This window comes from Quercus robur, chromosome 5, assembly GCF_932294415.1.
Source record: "Quercus robur chromosome 5, dhQueRobu3.1, whole genome shotgun sequence".
Taxonomy (NCBI): Eukaryota; Viridiplantae; Streptophyta; class Magnoliopsida; order Fagales; family Fagaceae; genus Quercus; species Quercus robur.
Window position 1 is genome coordinate 12,096,252 of NC_065538.1, and position 20,924 is coordinate 12,117,175.

At 33.8% G+C, this 20,924-nt stretch overlaps 1 protein-coding gene across 1 annotated transcript; it reads right to left on the reverse strand.

Moving 5' to 3' along the window:
• Positions 1 to 5,338: 5,338 nt before the first annotated feature.
• Positions 5,339 to 18,751, reverse strand: LOC126727808 (TMV resistance protein N-like). The gene is made up of 9 exons (XM_050433723.1): positions 18,740 to 18,751; positions 15,693 to 16,240; positions 14,312 to 15,410; positions 13,906 to 14,181; positions 11,355 to 13,797; positions 10,914 to 11,240; positions 7,208 to 7,330; positions 6,871 to 7,014; positions 5,339 to 6,760 (listed from the first exon to the last, which is right to left on the reverse strand). The coding sequence occupies exons 1-6, from the start codon at positions 18,749 to 18,751 to the stop codon at positions 10,957 to 10,959; spliced, it is 4,662 nt and encodes a 1,553-aa protein (XP_050289680.1). The 3' UTR covers positions 5,339 to 6,760; positions 6,871 to 7,014; positions 7,208 to 7,330; positions 10,914 to 10,956.
• Positions 18,752 to 20,924: the final 2,173 nt, after the last annotated feature.

The window sequence follows — 20,924 nt, forward strand, 5'->3', positions numbered from 1 at the left end:
CGTACTAAAGAAATTTTGGGGTTTTTGATGATTTTGAGTGTTTTAATCCAATTTGTTGGATGGGTTTTTGTTCATGCATCATATAAACATGATCCTTAGGCTTTAATTTCAAATTTTTCATAATTTCTTCAAAATTTCAAAATTAGGGTTTATGTGTTCTTGAGAATTTTGGGGATTTTGTTCAATTGGGATAAATTGATTGAAATTGTCTTATGATATTGCTTAATTGAGTGATTATAACATGTTTTATACTTGTTGTGTTGTTGAATTGATCAATATAAGAATATTTGAAAATTAGGGTTTTCAAAATTGGGGATTTTGCTAAATTTCTAATTTTCTTGGTCAATTTTCAAAATTGAGATGAAATTGAACTATTTTAGAGCATTAGATCATGCATCATATGTGTACTTGTGTCATGCGTCATATAGTTTTTAAAAATTTCACGTTATCCTGTGCTCTAACTCTATTTGATGCAGTCTGCCCTTGGTTTTTGTTTATGTTTTTTTTTAAACCTTCAGACATGTCTCTTAAGGTTGGTAGAAAATTCAAAACCAAAGGCAATAGAAACTCTTCATCTTCTTCTTTTGCCCCTTCTTTGGTTGATAGGGTTAGGTTTCTTTCTTCTAAGATTGAGGAAGTCTTTGAGACCTTAACCAAGTATAGGTCTATATGGGGAGAGAGACAGATTTTCCTAGATGTGTTAGATCCCTCCATTCGTAGGAATCTAGTGTCTCAAAATTGGGTTACCTTGTGTGATGTCTCTAATCCTCCTACTGCTGCTTTGATTAGAGAGTTTTACTTAAATCTTTCTATTTATCTTGAGGATACAGGTGGTCATTATTTGACTACTTGGATTAGAGGTAAAGAGTTTAGGATTACTAATGTGTAGTTTTTGAAGCTCTAGGTGTGCCTTTAGTTCGTAAACTCATATATCCATACACTAACTTTCTTCCTGTAGATGATATGTCTTTACTTTGTGGAAGATCAATTTCTTGGGGTTTTGAACCAAGGATAAACTCATGTGAGCTTACTGAGCTTAACTCTCTTTACTTAAGAATAGCCTAGCATAATATCTTCCCTATTTCCCATGTCCACACCATTCCTATAGATAGGTGTGCTTTTCTCTATGCTTTTATCATAGATGAATCTATGTATTTTCCTTCCCTATTCATTCAAACTATTGTTGATACTTATAGGAGTAAGTCCAAAGCACAAAAGTTGTTCTTTTCTATGTTTATATATAGGGTGTCGAACTTTCTAGCGTTAGCAAACTTTCCTCCTCTAGAGTTAGTTCATATCATTGCCCTTATAGGAGCCTCTTTTCTTAAACAGTGATAGACTCAGATGAAGATTGCTGAACCAAGCACTGGGACTTCAAAAATACCAAGAGGTGAAGTTTTTACTACAGCTCCTGCCTCTAGTGATATGCCTGCTACTGAGGAGGTACATGTGGATCCTACTGTAGCTGTGGATCCTTCTAGTGATGATGATGTTGTTGACCCTACTGTTACCCCTCCATTCTCACTCCGTGCCATGATGGAGTCATTTATGACTACTCAGGTGGCTCATGGACAGCTTATTGATGAGTTACTCACTGAGGTTGCTGCCTTGAGAGCTGATTTTACTGAGTATAGGAGTGCTTTTTCACCTTCTCCACCCTCTAATGCTTAATGGTTGCCTTTGGCAATTCGTAACAAAAAGGGAGAGTAGGTTTAGGTTTAGGTTTGGGTGATGGCTCTTGTATTTAGGGGGGGTAGAGAGTTTTTGTATTTAGGGGGAGTTGCTTAGATTTTGAGACAAGAGATTTTGATGTATTTTTCTTTTCTCATTGTTTTGAGGTATATATGTTTTGTTTTCTTGTTCTTGTTTCACAAACATTGTTGGTTCATTAACTATGATAGTATATTTGACATTTATACATTTGATATTCTGTCTATTTTTCATGTTTTGTGAATTTAAGTTCAGTTTTTATTTATTGGTTTTGTACTGTATTTTCCACATATGCGTTTATGGTTTGTTTTCAGTGTTTCAAGAATTTATAGGTTAATTCTTTCAATAGCTGCTATCTATACTAGCAACTAATAGTTAGTAGTTGTGATAGAATTGTATTAGGGCAATACTTTGTAATTAGGCTGATGTTTGATTTGAGCAATTCATTTTGTATGTGTGTTTTGTCATGGATTGTCAAAGAGGGAGATTGTTAGGTTCTAAAAATTTAGGATTAAATGTTTGGAATTCTATTTTGTTTGTGTTGGCAAACCAAGAACAAAACATGTCTAGTCTATGTGTAAGGCATTGCTCAAAGGTGTATGTTTCAAGTTTCAAGTTCGAGCTGACTGTAGAAAAGAAGAGTCAAAATCTGCCAAGTTCGATTGATAAAAAATTAGATTCGACCAATTGAGAATCGCATAAATTAGATTTTGCAAAAATTTTAAACAAGGCCCAAGCCTACGAAAACATTTAGGGTTTCAATCTTACTTGTCCACATATAAAAGGGAAACCCTAGCTATGTTTGGGAGACCTTTGGAAGACTTATGTGTTACTCTTTGTGAGATCTAAACTGTAAATCAAAGAAAAGGAATTAAATTAAATAAACTGTAAATCAAAGAAAAGGAATTAAATTTCTAAACCCAATAGTAAAAGACAATAAGGTTTTTAATAGCAGTCTTGAACTATTAGGCCATTGGTCGGGCTGTCTTCTTTTTATGTTAATGTAAGTTTCTGTAATTGGAGACTTGTATCTTTGTGTCCATACCAAATAGGTTAGGCCAACTCTCACGTAACGTTTAGCTAAAAGCCCACCTTTTGTAACATATTGAACCCATCAACCCCAAAAGGCTAGGCTTAATGGGAAAGGGGCTTACCATTTCTAATACGCTATGTCCTTGCATGAAAGGTGTTTCTCCTACGCACAAGGCTCATGACATCTCCTACCAATGAGTAGAACATTCCTCTAATTCTATTTCTAACACCTTTTGTTGCTCAAGCCCAAATGGTTGATCTTTTGGGGCTTGAAGGATTCAAGGGGTTATATTTTTCAATTTGAGTTACCTACTTTTCAAGCAGAACAAATTTTCTATTCTCTCTCTATTATATTTAAGCCTTTATCGATTTTTTTTTCTTTCCAATGGTCATATTTTTTATACAGTCATATATTTCTAATGATTGTGTTTTCCAACGATTATATTCTTTCAATATAAATAGCATAATTTCCTCTCTATTTTTCATTTAACTCTAACCCAATAATAGTCTCCCTCAAAAAAGGAAAAAGAAAAAGAAGCTTATTGTGTCATTTGGAGGTAGCCCAAATCCAATTTGAAGTGAATAACTTTTTATCTTTGGGTATAAAAGTAGATGTCCGTGGAAGAATTAAACCAGTTCAACATTTGGACTCATGAGAAATTGAGATTATCTTTTCTATGAAATTTCAAGTCAACTAAATTCAATAATAAAAATGAAACAATAATACGACTATGAAGAACAAAGAAGAAAGCAAATATTAGCAAACCACTGCATGTTGTGACTTGGTGGTAAGAGCTCTCGTATCGCTTCATATAATGCTTGACAATAGTTGAGTGGTTCGAGTAGTGACGCTTTGACAACTATGTTATATATCTACAATAATAGCTTCATCAAGGCCTCAATGGTATACATAGTATTATCCATTATCGTCACGTAGCGTGAGATCGATGGTAAAACTAAGAAATTTTTTTTTTTTTTTTTTAAATGTCAAACTTTAAAAGTGTCATTGATTTTCTTACAACCTACTTTGGGTTTTTGTATGGTGGTGGTTCAATTGAGCACCATCTCAAATGTAAAATGTGAAATATTTGGTAAATTTTTTTATATCTGTTGGAGGATTGTAATTTAAAAACAATATAAAATGTGGGTTTAAAAACGTAATTTACACAAAAAAAAAAAAAAAAAAAAAAGTTTGCTATTTGCAAAAACCTGGCCAGCGTGTCAGGTATCCAAACCTCCACTTCTCTTATGTAACTCAGAAGAATAAACCCACTTTAATTAGGAGATGTCAAACGCTGTCGTTTATAGGGCAAAAGATATATAAAAATAGAGGAATTTTGAAATTTCAAGAGACAAAAGAAAGAAGAAGAGATGGGGTCCATGAGGATGAGCTGTGATGGTTCCGGTTTTCTCCAAATCAGACTCACTCGATCCCAATCCTTCAGAATTGCTGTGTTTTCCATTTTTTTACTTCAACAAGCTCTGCTCTGACTCAGTGAAGTGAAAAATGGTGGCAATTGCCAATTATAGACGGTGCTGTTTTTTTATTGTTGGTATTTCTTTAGAGACAGCAAAAATATATGATTTGGTGTTTAAAATATGATTAAGGTTTTATTTTAGTTTGAAATATTTAATTTCCATTCCCTATAATATTGGAAAAAGTGTGCATATCAATAATAAGTTGGTTTTTGAGAAATGTGGTGTGTGAAGAAGGAATGTGGTTTCAGAGAACATATAGAAGAGGCACTGTACTGTGTGCAGAAAATGGTTCTGAGAAATGAGAAGGATTTGAGGATTATTAAATGAGTTTATCAAAATAACCTTGCCCTTTGATCCCAAAAGATGAACATGAGAAACAGATTCAATTTGCATTAGAGCAAGGAATTGGTGGAGTGGTCTCTGCTTTAGCCAGGAACAGATACCAGACCCCAGTAGAGCTTGAGATGGCTCACTGTTCAAGCTTGTTGTGTCGATTGGCATGAGAATGGTACCCAGCCACCCTGAAGATATTTAATTATATTGCATTTCTTGAATGGGAAATGGAAATCTTGAAGCAACTAGTTTGCAATAAGGTTTTTCATAGTATCTAGAGGAATTTAAATTGTGTCTGGTCTTTGAAAGAATTAATGAAGTGCTGCTTAATTAATTCCCAAGAATTTGTGTGGGAAGACATCGTTGTATGAGAAAATCAGTGGATGTGAAAATCTTTAAGGGTTGTGGTATGTAAGTTGGCCTCAGGTGCTGCTGTGTATGCCAGTCTCCAATGCCAGGGAATAAGAACTGAGGAGGTATTATGTAGTCTTTATAAAAAGAGAGCTTAAAACAACGGTGGAAACTATAAGTAAGCCATTTGTAGTAACTGGGGGATTAATTTAGCTCTATCCTGGGAGAGCACCCTGCATAGGTAATTTGGTGTGCAAATCAACATCTGTACCAAGCGAGGTTTCTGTTCAAAATTTCTCAATATGAATCAGAGAGCCAAATGCCAGGAAGGGGGGAAAAATATTATATATGTTGCGACTGTTGGAGAAAAAGAAAAACAACAATTATTTAATATAACAAACCGTTACAATGGAAAGATAAATATCAATACATAAATATGTATTTTTCTTAAAACAAAAGCGGCAGGATTTGTATTGCATTTCACAAAATCATCAAGTAGCCAAATCTCAGTGGCCCAATTTTACATCCAAGATCTGCTAAATCTAGAGGAGCATTATTACAGCTTTCGTCCACAAAATTAAAATTGCAGCATCGGAAAGTAGATTTGCTAGTTTCACTTTGTTGAACAAAGCATTTCAGGTCACTTTTTTTTTTTTTTGGGTGGGGAGAGAGAGAGAGAGAGAGGGAGGAATCCATGTTAAAAGCAGCAATGGCAAATTGGCAATACTTAAGTGGCTCTCAAGTTGAAACTCCTGAATTCCCTACCGGTTAAACAATTGTAGGGCATGCCAGAATCCTGCAAAATGAGCCACCAAACGGCATTGGCCCACAATCACCTCAACCTTAGCTGCAACAAAATTCACATTGAGATCTCTAATCACTGCAACATTTACAGCAACATTTACCTTGGAGTAAGGTAACTGAGGGACCTTCCATATTAGGAGATGTACTTTCTGCAGTATCTCAGACGAAAATTTTGCAGCCTAGTGTTCATGCATCTCTTTACCTATATATACCAAAGTGGTTGGCTGTATTGCTGGTTCCCCAAATCTCTCCATTTCAGTGCAGCCATAATTGCCATGAGAGTGGGAAATAGTTTCAGTGAGAATGTATTCTTATGGTGCAGCATCCAGGAGAATAGATCAGTCCAGTTCTGATAAGGCTGGTGTGGGATAAAGTTTATGCATTCAACTAATTGCCATACCTTCTTGGTGTCTGGGCAAGATCACAAAGCATGTAAAGTGGTTTCAGGAACTTCATTACACTGCTCACAAGTTACTGAAGAGATGATGCATTTGGAAAATAGATGAGGTTTTGTTGGCAGGATAAACTGAAGAGTCCGCCATGAAGAACTTTAATCTTGTTAGGAACCTGAGCCTTCCACAGTGCCTGGCACATAATTGTTGAGCTGTGTGATTGTTTGAAGCCTCTCCTAAACCTGAGACTGCCTCGTGGTCTGACAAATTATATGCACTCCGAACTGAAAAATCTCCAATTTTTGCGCCCACCAAAAGATACAAATTTTTAGAATTTCACAGAATGCTTTGAATGACAGCAGCTTCTTGTGGCATGAACAACCTGTCCAGAACAATCCTTCTGCAGGTCTTTTTATTATCATCCAGCAACTCACACACAGTTTGCTGCAGATTGAGGATTTCTCAGTTAAACCACCCTGAATGTACTCAGTGTCAGCAGCTGCCTATCTTCCCAGATGTTCACCTGTCTTCCATCGCTATCTTCTAACAGTAGCTCAACTGTGTAACCTTTCTAGTTTCCATTATACATCTCCAACCAAATGAGGCATTGGATGGTAACTTTGTGTTAACAAGAAGAAGTTGATATGAAGGATTTATATCTGTATGTCATTAGAAGTTTAACATAGCATTACACTTGCAGGACACCCACAAAAAAAAAAAGATTTAATCAATAATAAGAGCAAATTGACAGTTAATTTAAATGCTTGACCATTTTGGTTCCTTGACCACTTTTGCAAGAGCCCAAGGTGAGTGTGAGAGGAGCATAGCTACTCGGCTAATACTTCAACGTTGACGCTCTTGTAACTATCCACTTTGGCAAAGGCTTCAAGCTTCTTAGACGTTTGATCCCATCCTACCATTAATTAAATAAAAGTTCACCAACAAGAAAAAATTTGTGTTATTCCCACCTGATTAAAAAAAAAAGTGATACGGTATGATATTAATTTTTGAGTTTGGGTCAATTCGGATACGAGTGCCAAAAGGTGCCACTGAGGTACAAGTATCACAATATTTTGAAGTTAGTAGGAAGAAAAATAATAACTTACAGGTAATGAACAGCAAACGATTAGCCTTCCAGGTCATTTTCACTAGATTCTTCAAAATCAGCCATTAATCCTTCGAGTTTTGAATCCACTTTGGCTTTGGATCCTCATTATAGTAGCACTCTCCTTCCATTATATAAAAGTTCCCCAACAAGTCAAGAAAAAAATTTGTATTATCAAACCTGATGAAAAAACTTTTTTTTAAAAAAAGGGATATGGAATGATTTTAATTTTTGAGTTTGTGATGATTGGAGTGTGAATGCCAAAAGGTGATGTTAACTAGCAAAATACTTTGAACTTTCTTTTTTCCCTCTCTCAAAAAAGGAGTAAAAATCTAAAAAGAAAATCTCCAATTTATACCTATGACAAATTAAAATTTTTTATCATGCAAATCATCAATATATTACTAAAAGCTGAAGTGTAGCGTTTAATGCTGCTGCGCTCACGTTGAGCCACGTCAATGTCCACGTCATCATCTTCTTCTTCTTTTTTTCTTTTTTTTTTTTTCCATTTTCTTATAATTATTTATAATTTTTTTTATTTCATATTTACACTTCTCCAACCTTTCTTCCTCCCTTACCTTTTCATCTCCCCACTACTTCTCTAACCTTTCTCCTTCTCTCATTCTCTCACCTTCTCATCTCCCCATTACTCTCTACATTAATATCATTCTTCATCTTTCCCTTCATCTTCCTCTATTTTTGTCTCTTCTTATTCACACTTTCTTACTATAAATTTGTCACTATCTCATTCATTCCATGCATAGTTTTTCCTTACAAAAAAAAGGTTCTCTCTCTCTTTCTCTCTCTCTCTCTCACACACACACACACACACAATTTTTGAGTGGATTTTTATTTTTTATTTTTCTTGCATCTTCGCTTTAGGTTGATAATTTTTTATATTCTTTAATCTACTTTAGGTTAATGCGATTCAGTTCTCTCTCTCTCTCTCTCTCTCTCTCTCTCTCTCTCTCTCTCTCTTTGATTGTTAAATGTTATCCTATTGCATTATAAATGATTAAATATAAAAATATAATATTATTCTAATACATAGCATGATTTGGATAATTTAATTTGGTAGTTACTGTAATTTGATAGCATGATTTTTATAGTGCTCAATTTAGATGTTAAACTATGAGACTTTAATCATTTTTGTTTATTTTTTAATCCTTTGTAGTAGACAAAGTACTCTATAATGCAATTTATTTAGAGAAAAGCAAAGGTTGGCTAAACAAAAGTTATTGGATGAGAGACAAATTTTATCTTTTGCAATTTTACTTTAAGTATTATTATTATTATTTTATAACAATGCATATATAAAAATTTAATTCTTAGATTTTGCTAATAATTGATTATTTGATAATATGTTTTGGGTGGACGAAATTACAATTTCCGCAAAGAAAATAACCTTAGTAGATTATAAATAACAATTTTTTTTCCTAATTGGTTTAATTAATCATAGTTAAGTTTTATTAATTTTTTTAGTTACTTTTTTCAGTGTTTTGGATTGTAGGCAGAAAAAATAAGTTTGAGAAAGTTTGTTTAAAACTAAAAGAATAATTTCTAAATTTTCTTTTCTTTTTAATGATTCACAAAATGTTATAAATAACTTTTATTAAAAAAAAATATTTTTGTTAAATTGCCTTTTGAATTTTTGAGAAAAATTGTATTTTTTTTTTCATTTTAGTACGACAAAAATTATTAAATTATTAAATTTATGATTTATGATTTTTTCTATATTACATTTATGATTATTCTTATAATGAATAAAAATATAATTACAAAATACATTACTCTTTATTAAATTAGTTTAAATTGTATAAAAAAATTTAATAAAACTACCATAAAAATAATTATCATGCGCAACGCGCAGGTTTGTGGCTAATCTATATATATATATATATATATATATATATAAATAAAACCGAAACCTATGGAGCTCCCACAATTTTTCACGTCATCACTATTTTCTTTTTCTTTTTCTTTTTATTTTGGATTCTTTTTATTTTTGGTTTTATATCTTATCAAGTATTACAATAGTTTAGTTTAAATAAAATTCTATTAGATATATGTTTCAAAAGCTTGAAAATAGCCTTTGGAGCTCCCACAATTTTCCACGTCATCACTATTTTCTTTTTCTTTTTCTTTTTATTTTAGATTCTTTTTATTTTTGGTTTTATATCTTATCAAGTATTACAATAGTTTAGTTTAAATAAAATTCTATTAGATATATGTTTCAAAAGCTTGAAAATTCTATTTCAACTAAAATTCTATAACAAAAATTTTCACAAATATAAACTTCTGCCAAGGTCGAAACCCTTCATACTCACTCAAATTTTCACAAAGAAAACACACATATCAAATTGAAGCCATAGCAGGAAGTAAGTTGATTCTTCAACGAGAACAAATCCTGTAGTACAAAGGCCACCTAATTGCTTTTAGTTTTGAACTCGATTGTCTTATTAACAACAAAGTCTATGAATTGCAGTGATGGACAGCCGTCCACAAATAACATCCACGCAAGGGGGCTTGATGTTCTTCTTAATTATCTCATATAATTCTAGGAATTATTTTATTTAATTTTTTTTGGAATTAATATATTTAGATGGTTGGCATAGCAGACAACGTAAAAACAATTTTCTGTCATTTATGTTGCCTTCTGCATAACCCTAAATCAATGTTGAAATGTTGTGTTTTACAACCATCTGATCTTGGTAACCAAACCCTACACCTATGATTGTTTATGATTATTTTTGTTCATTGTTTGTAGTTTAAACCCATTAAAACTTATTGGCTGATGGTATTTTATGGTTTTTTTTTTCCCTTTACTTTTACTTTCAAGGTTGCTAGGAACACAACCTAACATGTGATTTTTTTTCATTGTTTAAAGTTTAGACCCATTAAAATTTAAAACTAATTACTTTATAGGTTCATATACTTTTTTCTTCTTCTTATTTTTCTCTTTTGAATAGTCATATATTTTGTGTTAGTTTTTGCAATATTTGAACATGTTTAGCAGATTTCAACAACTATACCATGTATTATTCTTTTGAAGGTAATCAATTTTTCTTTTATATTTCTCTATTATAAAATCATATATATATATATATATATAGTTTTGTTTCAATAATTTATAGGATGTAAATCTTATGATTCCTTAATATTTTTTGGCCTTTTGGAAGTTTTAACATCTGACTTTTTGAGTTATATTTTTGTAATATCCAAAACTATCTAGAAAATTTCAATAATTATAACTATGAATTATTATTTTGAGTGTAACAAATTTTTCTCTTATATTTCTCTGTTGTGTAGTCACACACACATATATTTTTATAATTTTTAAGCTCTTAATCTTTTGATTCTTTTCAATAGTTATAAGTTTATAGTCATGAACTATTCTTTAATATTTTTCGTAAGTCATTGCACGTTCAAACAATGACTTCTTTATCAAATTGTAACACAAATTGAAGTTATACAAGAGCAATTCATGCAATAATATAGTTTCTTAATCAATTTAAAATTTTATAAAATCAATTTAGTTTACCACATAAATAGGTAGGTTCCCGTGCATAGCACGGGTTGGCGACTAGTTTAAACCTAACATTCAAAACCCACACTTTCATTTCATTGGATATCTCTCCCCAAAAAATAAAAGAGAACATCAAGACTTGTAAACTGTAATAGCAAGAAGAAAGATGATGATGACTTACAGGCAAAGAAGTCGAAACATTCCTAATACTAAATTCTTTAGAGTCAGCCATACATCCTCCAAGTCTTTGAATGTGGTTCGTTGTTAGAGTAGGCTTCTCCACTAGGTCCAGCCCCATCTTCCTCATCATGGCGTCGCTTATTTCTGCTACCTTCTGTGGCTGAATTGCAAAGATTATGGCGGAGATCACCCAGATCTTCATAGAGTGTCCTGCTGTTGATGCTTAACTGTGTTATTGTTTGATTGGGATCTTCAATGTCTTGGCAACTATCCTGCTTCCCTCCGTGAATGGATTCAAGTTTCTTGGACCTTTGATCCTCTCCTTGCACTAAATAAAAGTTCACCAACAAGACAACAAGAAAAATTTGTTTATTCCAACCTGATTGAAAAAAAAATTATGATGATAACTTGTAAAGTAGTAAGAAGAAAGATTATCACATACTGGCAAAGAAGTTGAAAAATTCCCTCTGACTAGAATCCTCAGAATCAGTCATAAATCCTCCGAGTCTTTGAATCTTCTTTGGTTGTAGTTTCTCATGATAGTAGCCTTCTCCACTAGGTCCAGCCCTGTCATCCTCATCAAGACTTTGCTTGTTTTTGCAGTCTGAATTGTCAAGATCATGATGGAGAACACCCAGATCCTCAAATGGTATGCCGCTGTTGTTGATGCATTGTGACATAGTTTTATTGGATAACAAAGAGAACCCAATTTTCTCCACCTTCAAGTTCCAGGAAGATATTTCAATATTAAGTTGATAGAATCCGTTCGCATCAGTTTGACTACATGCTTTATTCCAATCGGAGCCAGAGTCACGGTAACAGGACAAATAGCAAGAGGACAAGTAGAGCAGCCAAAGGTGATGCGATTCAACTTTACCATATTTTTCTGTAAATTTAAACACTTCTGGGTTTTTAATTTGACATCCATTGACGTTCAACAAACATGAAAGTTGACAATCTCTAGGGTATTGATGAGGCTCGTCGCGTTCAAAAACAACGCACAATGCAATTCCCATCAGCTCATCAAACCCACAAGGCACTTGTAAGTTCACTTTATGGCCCATAATTTCGTGGTTAAACCCTTCTAGAATTTCACTTCCAGGAATAATAATTTCTAACTTGTCTGGCAGTCTACCACTTTGTCCCTGATATATACAAAGCATAATGTTTAGAAGAGAGAGAGAGAGAGAGAGAGAGAGAGAGAGAGAAACCTGAAGCAAGTTACAGCCACTTTGAAAATTGTCAACCAATTTGAGGCAGTTGAGATATTGGAAACACAACTCGGAGTGATACGACCCGAAGGGAGCATTCTGTAGTTTTGGAAATCTCTCCAGTGAGGTATAATTGTTTGCAATTAAACACTCAATAGTTGATGGAACATTTTCCAATGATTGAAGCCTCTTGCAGCCTTCCAAATGGAGTCTTCGAAGGTTAGAGAGTTGAGAGCTGCTTTCAGGAAGGGAAACAAAATTATTTCCACTTAGATTTAAGTCTGCTAAAGAAGACAAGCAGCCAATATCATTGGGGATTGACAACATATCGCAGTCACAAAGATCCAAATATCTTAAAGAATGCAGACCAGATAAGGAAGGCAATGATAGACCCTCGAGAACATGACTTGTTAGCATGGAATCAAATGACAATAATGTCCCTTTCCATCGATGAATATGTAGTTCTTTGAGATTTTTAAGTTGAACAATGGAGGAAGGAATCTCTTTTATAGCTGTTCCACTCAAATTAAGCAACTCCAACCCTTCTACATTCCCTAGGTTCTCTAGCAAGTTGTCAAATTTTGAGCATCCAGAAAGATCAAGATAATTAAGCAACTTCAAGCTACAAATGGTGTTAGGAAGACGCACAAGGTTTTTGCAATCTTTTAGAATCAAGAAATTAAGGTTAGTCGAATATTCAATTGATGAAGGCAGTTCTTTTATAACTGTTCCACTCAAATCAAGCTTATACAGACCTTTGACATTCCCTAGGTTCTCAAATTTTGTGCATCCAACAAGATCAAGAGAATTACCTAACCTCAAACTACGAATTGTGTTAGGAAAACACACAAGATTTTTGCAATCCCTTACGGTCAATAAACTAAGGCTTGTCAAATGTTCAATTGATGAAGGTAGCACCCTGATAGCTATTCCACTCAAATGAAGCTTTTTCAGACCTTTGAGATTTCCTAGGTTCTCTGGCAAATTTTCAAATTTTGAGCATCTAGAAAGATCAAAGAATTCAAGCGACTTTAAACTACAAATGGTGCATGGAAGACAAACAAGATTTTTACAATCTTTAAGAGTCAATAAAGTAAGGCTTATCAAATGTTCAATTGATGAAGGCATCTTTTTTATAGCTGTTCCCCTCAAATAAAGCTTCTTTAGGCCTTTGGCATTCCCTAGGTTCTCTGGCAAGTTGTCAAATTTTGAGCACCCAGAAAGATCAAGATATTTAAGCGATTCCAAACTACAAATGCTACTAGGAAGACACACAAGATTTTTGCAATAACTTAAAGTCAATGAAGTCAAGCCAATCAAGCCTTCAACTGATGAAGGTAGTTCCACAATTGCAGTGAAATCCAGAAAAAGCTTTTGTAAGCATTCCATGTTTCCCACAAAATCTGGAATTTTCTTAAGTCTTGAGCAACCAAAAAGGTTAAGGGTCACGAGAGACTCCATTTCAAACTTGCTTGGAAGACGACTTAGTTTTTTGCAACCCCCCAAATTAAGAAGAATCAGCTTTTTAAGAATTCCAATAGATGGGTGAAGCTCACGTAAATTTGTACAATTTTGAAGAACTAATTTTTCAAGATTTGGGACTCTAGTGAAGTCTGGGGTTATAATTAGGCCTGAAAAGCTGGTCAAGTCAATGATCTTCAACTTGTCATAATTCTGTTAAAAGAAATAATTTTTTTTTTGAATAATTAGCATTCTAGTGTCTATTTATTGAAATTATTGAAATTTAAAAAGCAAAGTTGTATTAGAATACTTAATTCTTACCTTTATTCGTTTCCAAAGTCGTTCAATTTTGCTTTGTGGTAAATAAAGTTGAACAAGCTCATCTAGTTGGGTACTTGATGGCAATGATTTTGAAGGATATTGAATCCAATCAAGAATTCTTAAATTGGTAGGAAGATGTTTGGGTTCAAGCAAAATACCACAAACTCTAAGAAATTTGAGATTGTTCATCTTTGAAACAACCTTAAAGTCCCAACGTGCCTCTTTTTCTTCATGACACATACCACAAATATCCATGGCTTGAACTGCTTTTGATCCCTTGTAATCAAGAAGAAATTGGTGAATTGCAAAATATATTATTAGCATAACAATTCAAATTTGAATTTTTTTTTTTTTTTTTGAATAATAAGGTAGGGATTAAACTCAAATTCTCTAAATAACCTCTTACCTTATTTTTTTTCAAGACTTCGTCAATGTCCTCATAACACCATAGTTTACTACGCATCCTAGGATCATTAGGGCACTCTTGATGAACTATGTTCCTACCCATTCCTGCAAGTAAATCATGCATCCACAATATATTTTCACCCACAATTTTCAAGAGAGATTTATTAATGAGTTCCTTCAATCCAATATCAGGGTAAAGGCCAAGATTATCTAGTATTTCTACAACGTGATCTTTCCTCTCATGATTGAAGAAGCATGCAATGTGTAGGAAAATTTCCTTCTCAGTTTCATGGAGTCCATCAAAACTTAATTTAACTACTTGGAGAACTTCTCTCTCAGGAAATTCTTTGAGCCTCTCTAACGCACTTTCCCATTCAATAACACTTTTATCAAACAAAAAGGAACCTAAAACCTTAAGAGCTAAAGGAAGGCCAGCAGCATAATTCAAAAAGCGGTTAGACACATTTAAAAAATCATCTGGGACGTACTTTTTCTTAAAGGCTTTCGAGCAAAAAAGTTGAAGAGCATATTCATCATTTAATCCTTTAACTTCATATATTTCATCTACTCCATGTGTCCTCAACACCTGCACATCTCTTGTTGTTATGATAATTCTACTGCCTGAACCAAACCAATCATGCTTTCGAGCTAACATATTTAACAAGTATGGTTTATCTACATCATCAAGAACAAGTAAAATCTTTTTATGACATAACCTATTCTTGATATTGAGAACCCCATCATACTCATCATTTATTTTCAAATTTGTTTCCATCAAAATTTGATCAATAATTTTCTGTTGTAGTGGAACTAAACCATCTTTTTCATAGTTTTCCCTAACATCCTCTATAAAACTACAAGCTTCAAATTCTTTAGAAACCATTTGATAAAAAACCCTTGCAAGAGTTGTCTTACCCATTCCCCCCATCGCCGAAATCCCTATAAAACGAACATTATTTGACATCATAGCTAAACATAACAGCAACTCCACCACTTGAGAATCTATTCCTACTAGATCCTTAGTAATATTTGCAAATGCATCATATTTCAAGTGAAGCGATATCCATCCCGCAATGCTTTGGATATCATGTGACTCAGGCCTGTAATGAACAAAGTAAAATATGCATTGGGTTTGAACAACCAAAAGTTCACACAAAAAATATGATACATTTCTAATGTTCAATTTTTTTGATTGAAACATAAATATATATATATATATATATATATGCATGCATGTATGTATGATTGTTTTGCTCAAGAAAAAACTGAAAAAAGTACAATGAAACTTGTATGTAGATTTGCTTAAGGTTCCAAATAGAGTTATATTTATGAAGTGGGTTATTTGGATATTTAAAAGAAATAAATAATTAAAATTTAATTACCGATAATTATTTAAATGCCATCCGCGAAGGTTGCCCACTTGTCTCAAAGCATCTCTCCATTTCTTTACCCTCTCTTTGTTCTCCTTTTTTTCATATTCAACAAATGGCTTTGCAAAAGCTCCTCTTTGTTTTCGTACATCAGATGGATTCACATAGTGAAAAACAAGTAGAACTGTCATTCCCATATATTTCCTACAATCAATGATTTTTACAAGTTCATCTAAGCACCAAGTTGAAGATGCATAGTTTTCTGAAAGAACAACGATAGCAAACTTCGATTCTTCTATGGCTTCCAATAGCTCTTCTTTAATGAATTTCCCTCTCTCAAGTTTTTGATCATCTCTAAAAGTGTAAATGCCTCTATCTTTCAAAACATTATATAGATGATCCACAAAATTATTGCGGGTGTCCTCACCTCTGATATTGAGAAAGATATCATATTTCCATTGGCCAGCAGGAGAAGTAGATAAAGAACTTGTTCGGGCAGTAAAATAAGATGTAGAAGAAGAACTTGGGAAAGATGACAAGGAGGTCACACCCATTAAAGCCTACATACCAAAAATAAAATCAATTAGAAGTTTAGAACTGAAGAGAGATTGTTAAAAAACAAATAAATTAGGAAAGAACAAACTATTTGATTTCTAACCAGATTTCCGTGGCTTTGGAATTCCAGTGTAAAGAACTCAAACTCTGCTGAAGAACTTGAGTCCCTTGTACTCGAGTTCCAATGTAAAGAACTCAAACTCTGCTGAAAACTCAAAAAAATATATAATCTCAAATTTTTCTTGTTGAGCTATGTAGAGCCTAGTTTGTGTTTGATTCAAATTATGACTCAACCTGATATAAAAGTGTTTTGGTTTTAATGAAAGTTTTTCTGATGATTAGTCCATGGAGTGGAAGTTTGAGCCGATTGACCCATTTTTAGCCCATGTGAAACTGCTGTGTAGGATGTAAATAACATTGTTTCATATTAGGGTTCATTGTGTTGTTTTGAGAGAGAAAAATTTTATTGCTATATCTTGTATTTTTCCCTGAAAATAGTGAAATCACTTCAACTTCATAGACTTAGGCAAATTGCAGAACTACTTATTTTTTTGTGTTGTGTAATTGCCTTTTGTGTGTATTATTTTCTTTCTATTTTTCACTTTTCACAGATCTAAGAATTCATGTATATTCACAACATTTCTCAATGGAACTCAAGTTTTAGAGACTCAAATTCCAACTTCGGTCACATAACTAATATGTTTCAATTTTGATCATATAACTAATATGTTTGAAAAATTAACTTATGCGACAAAAAGAAACCCTAGGTGACCTTGTTTATGATTAATTTGACTTAAAGTGGTGTTTAATTGGTCATGTAGGAAATTTACAAGAAACTTTGTTCTTCAAGATTCAAAGCTTATACATCCCGCGTTTTCACAAATTACAGCGAAAGTTTTTATTTTTCACTTTTATTATTACTAACAGGCTGTAATAGCTATAAAGTTCTCAACAAAAAGAGAGGCTATAAAGTTGTTTTCATGTTGCTTTTTCACCAGGTAAAAAGTTTTTCCTTTGTTGTATAAATTCAAGCATTACAGCGAGGAAAACAAGTCGTGAGCATCAGTATTGGTGGTGGTAAAATAGTTATATTACCAACTCAAGCTCCAAAAAATGCTCACCTCAATGTGTCAAAGTCAAATTTTTTTAGCAATTTGCTACAGTGAACAAAAATTAGGCAAAATGCCTAAATTAAGTATATTTGAAACCTAGAATATTAGATGATTCAATTGAACAAAAATAAAGGTAAATTCTAAAATAAATTTTAAATAAAATTTATTTTAAGGTGAAATTTGCATTTTAATCTAATTTTAATAAACATAAAAATGAAAAGAAGTAAGCTAGGGAAGAAGAAAACTAGGATTTTGAATCCCTCCGTTCATCTGATAGGTCAAACCTTACCTTTTTCTTTTTTTTTTGTTTGGTCAATTGTCTGTTGAAGCACAGTTGAACTGAAGGTTCACAAAGTAGAGCAAATAAACTCAATCCCGCCACACGTACACATCACTCTGGTACCCGCTGCGACGAAGCCAGCCATGCCGCCGTCCATAAACGCTGTTGAGGTCTCACCGTTCTGAACTCAGGGGAGGGGGTGCGTACTTGGTAGCTCTTAGTCAAGTCAACTACGCGTAAATGGTGTGGGGATACGGAGAGTTGGGGTGGACCAAGCTTTTTCTGGAGCAATGTGCAAAGCAAAAGGGTTTGACGGTTTGTTGATAACTCGCATTCAAACTCTGGTTATCTCTTAGTCAAGTCCACTACGCGTAAATGGTGTGGGGATAGTGAGAGTTGGAGTGGACCAAGCTTTTTCTGGAGCAATGTGCAAAGCAAAAGGATTCAAGTAATTAATGGCTGAAATTGAAGCTGATTAAGAGGACAATAAAGGAAAGCAAATTCGTTGCAATCGGAAGATGTTTGCTACTTTAGCATCCGTTAGGAAAACGAGAAAAGCAAAACCCTCCCAGAAAGCAAACCAACAAGTGCGATAAAAAGGTATGTGTATAAGCAAAAGCAAAAGTAATTGGCGAAAATGGGTAATTACTCATAAAAAATTAATTATATAGTTAGTAAGGCCGGTTTACAAAATATTTGGATTTTTAGCAACTCGAGCCTCAAAGGCTCGATTTTGACCTCTAAATCGAGCCTTTGAGGCTCGGTTTCTACGACTTGATATCGCCAAATTCCATGTGGCGTGTCCATGTGGAAGTCAAGTTTTTAAAACTCGAGTTCTACGTGGACACGCCACGTGGAATATGGCCAAGTAGATCTCGAGGCTCAGAGACTCAGTTTACTTAAAGCGAAACCGAGTCTCAGAAACTCGATTTCAAATAAGGCATTTTCAAAAATAACGCCTCACTCACCTCACACAAATCACTCTCCACTGTCACTCACCCTCACCCTCTCTCTCACACAGAGCAGACGCGCACTCTCACGCTCTCACTCACTGTCTCACCCTCTCACACACTGATCCATCACTCACTTTCTCCACTCACGCTCTCACTCACCTGCTTCTCCATCTCATTGTTCTCTCAGTCAATCTCACTCTCAGTCTCAGTCAGCCTTCGCCAAAAGCTTTGATCAAGCCACAGCAAGCTTTGAGTCTACGCGGTCTCTCAAAACTAAAGAAAAAGGTGAGTTGCTTTGTACCCACCGTTCACTGTTTGGTTGCCGAGAAACATGCATGAAAAATTAAAGAAAGTTTGGTTTCACGAAGTTGTTTTCTATTTTGGTTTCTGTATTGAATTTGTAATAAAACTGTTAAACCTGCTAAAAAAGAGGGAAACTTTATTGTGTTTTGAGATTGAATTGGTTTGTGGGTTTGATTTTTTTTTTTTTTTTTTTGTTTTGTTTTGTTTTGTGCTTTGTTCTGTTCGTGGGTTGAACTATTGATATGAGGGAAATTTCATAGTCAAATCTTGAACTATGCATTGTTTTGCAGTGATGATGTTAGGGTTTGTTAACTGGGTCTTTGTTAAATTAAATTGTTGATGTTAGGGTTTGTTAAAGTTGATGATAGGGTTTGTCAAAGTTGATGATTTAGTGTTTAATTTGATCCATGTTACTGAAAGTTTGATGACTTTCTTCTTGGTAAATTTGATAATGTCTTAAACCCCTTTTTATTTTTCTAATTTTGTGAATTCTGCATCTGTGCTCCTTTAAATTTTATTTACATTTAAATATTTCAATTGGGTTGTCATTTTAAATTTTTTTCGCATTTAGTAATTTTAAATTTTCCATATGAAGCGTATGCTTAGTGTAATTGTAATTGGATAATGATCAAAATATACTTATAATAGATTGATTGAAACATTTAGGAGATATTGGAATGGGCTTGGCTGCTTCTCTTAGGATTATTTCTGTTCCTTCTTTTTTAAAACAGAGTAGCCCTGTGGCTAATAGCTTCTGTTGAATTTTTTAGAGATTACATGTCTTACTTTTGACGGATGTGAGAGTTTTTTATTGTTAGTCTAATATTCATTGAGTACGTTCCTATACAGACAAAACTGGTTCAAAATGGTCTGAGAGAAGTTTTTGGTGCTTGTGCTAGTCTAATATATTCTCTGAATATGTCTCAAAACAGACAAAGCATTTGACATGTCCTTCAGCAACGTACTCAATTAATAGACTAGCACAAGCACAAGCAACAAAGACTGTTGACATGACCAGACAAGCAACGTACTCAGTTAATATATATTAGACTAGCACAAGCACAAGCAACAAAGACTGGTTGACATGACCAGACAACCAGACATGACCAGAGAAGGAGAGCATAGGGCTTTGAAACTCGAGTCTCTAAGACTCGGTTTCACTTTTAGTAAACCGAGTCTCAAAGACTCGAGTTTAAAGAATAGTGGCGTCCCGCCAGACAAGTATATACGGCTTTGAAACTCGAGCCTCTAGGACTCTGTTTCACTTTTCCTAAACCGAGTCTCAGAGACTCGAGTTTAAAGCGTGTCGACGTGGCATCTACGTGGAACTCGAGTCTCAGAAATTCGAGTTCCACGTAGACGCCGCCTGGATTTTTGCCACATCAAACTACCTAAACCGAGCCTTAGAGGCTCGATTTAGAGGCCCAAAATTGAGCCTTTGAGGCTCGAGTTGTTAAAAATCCAAATACTTTGTAAACCGGCCCTACTAACTATATAGTTAGTTTTTTATGGGTAATTACCCATTTTCGCCAAAGCAATTTGTACCCAAAAGATAAAATAAAATAAGAAAAAAGCAAAAGCACAAGTAATAATTATTCTCTTTTTTTGGTCTACTGATTATCAACTTTAGTATTGAGCCGACAACACTGTTTTAGTCTTCAAATTGGGTCCACGCAGGGATGTTCTTCGATCCATCACCTCTATTATTAGTTTTAGTTAGTTCAACTGGTAAAATTTATAATGGTAGTATAAGAAATTTGGGTCTCTGTCTACACTAAAAACTTATTAATATTTTAGTCTGACAAAAAAATAAAAATAAAAAATCTCTGCAGCTCTGCTTTGCATGTTAGCACCTGAAATTTGCATCCACAAATTAAAATGAACATGAATTTTGGTCCCTCTCTGTTCTCTCTGTGGCAAGTTATAAAATTTAATAATAAAACATTATAAAAAAAATGATTGTATTTAATTGATACTAAAAATTATCAAAATAAGGATTGTACATGTGGGGGAACGTGTGTCAAGACCGTCTCAGAGGTGG

Excerpts from the sequence above, each read along its gene's own strand:
- LOC126727808 (XM_050433723.1), bottom strand. Across the intron at positions 15,411-15,692 it reads TGGCATTTAAATAATTATCG|GCCTGAGTCACATGATATCC; the intron begins GTAATTAAATTT and ends TGTTCATTACAG. Across the intron at positions 14,182-14,311 it reads AAGTCTTGAAAAAAAATAAG|GGATCAAAAGCAGTTCAAGC; the intron begins GTAAGAGGTTAT and ends CTTGATTACAAG.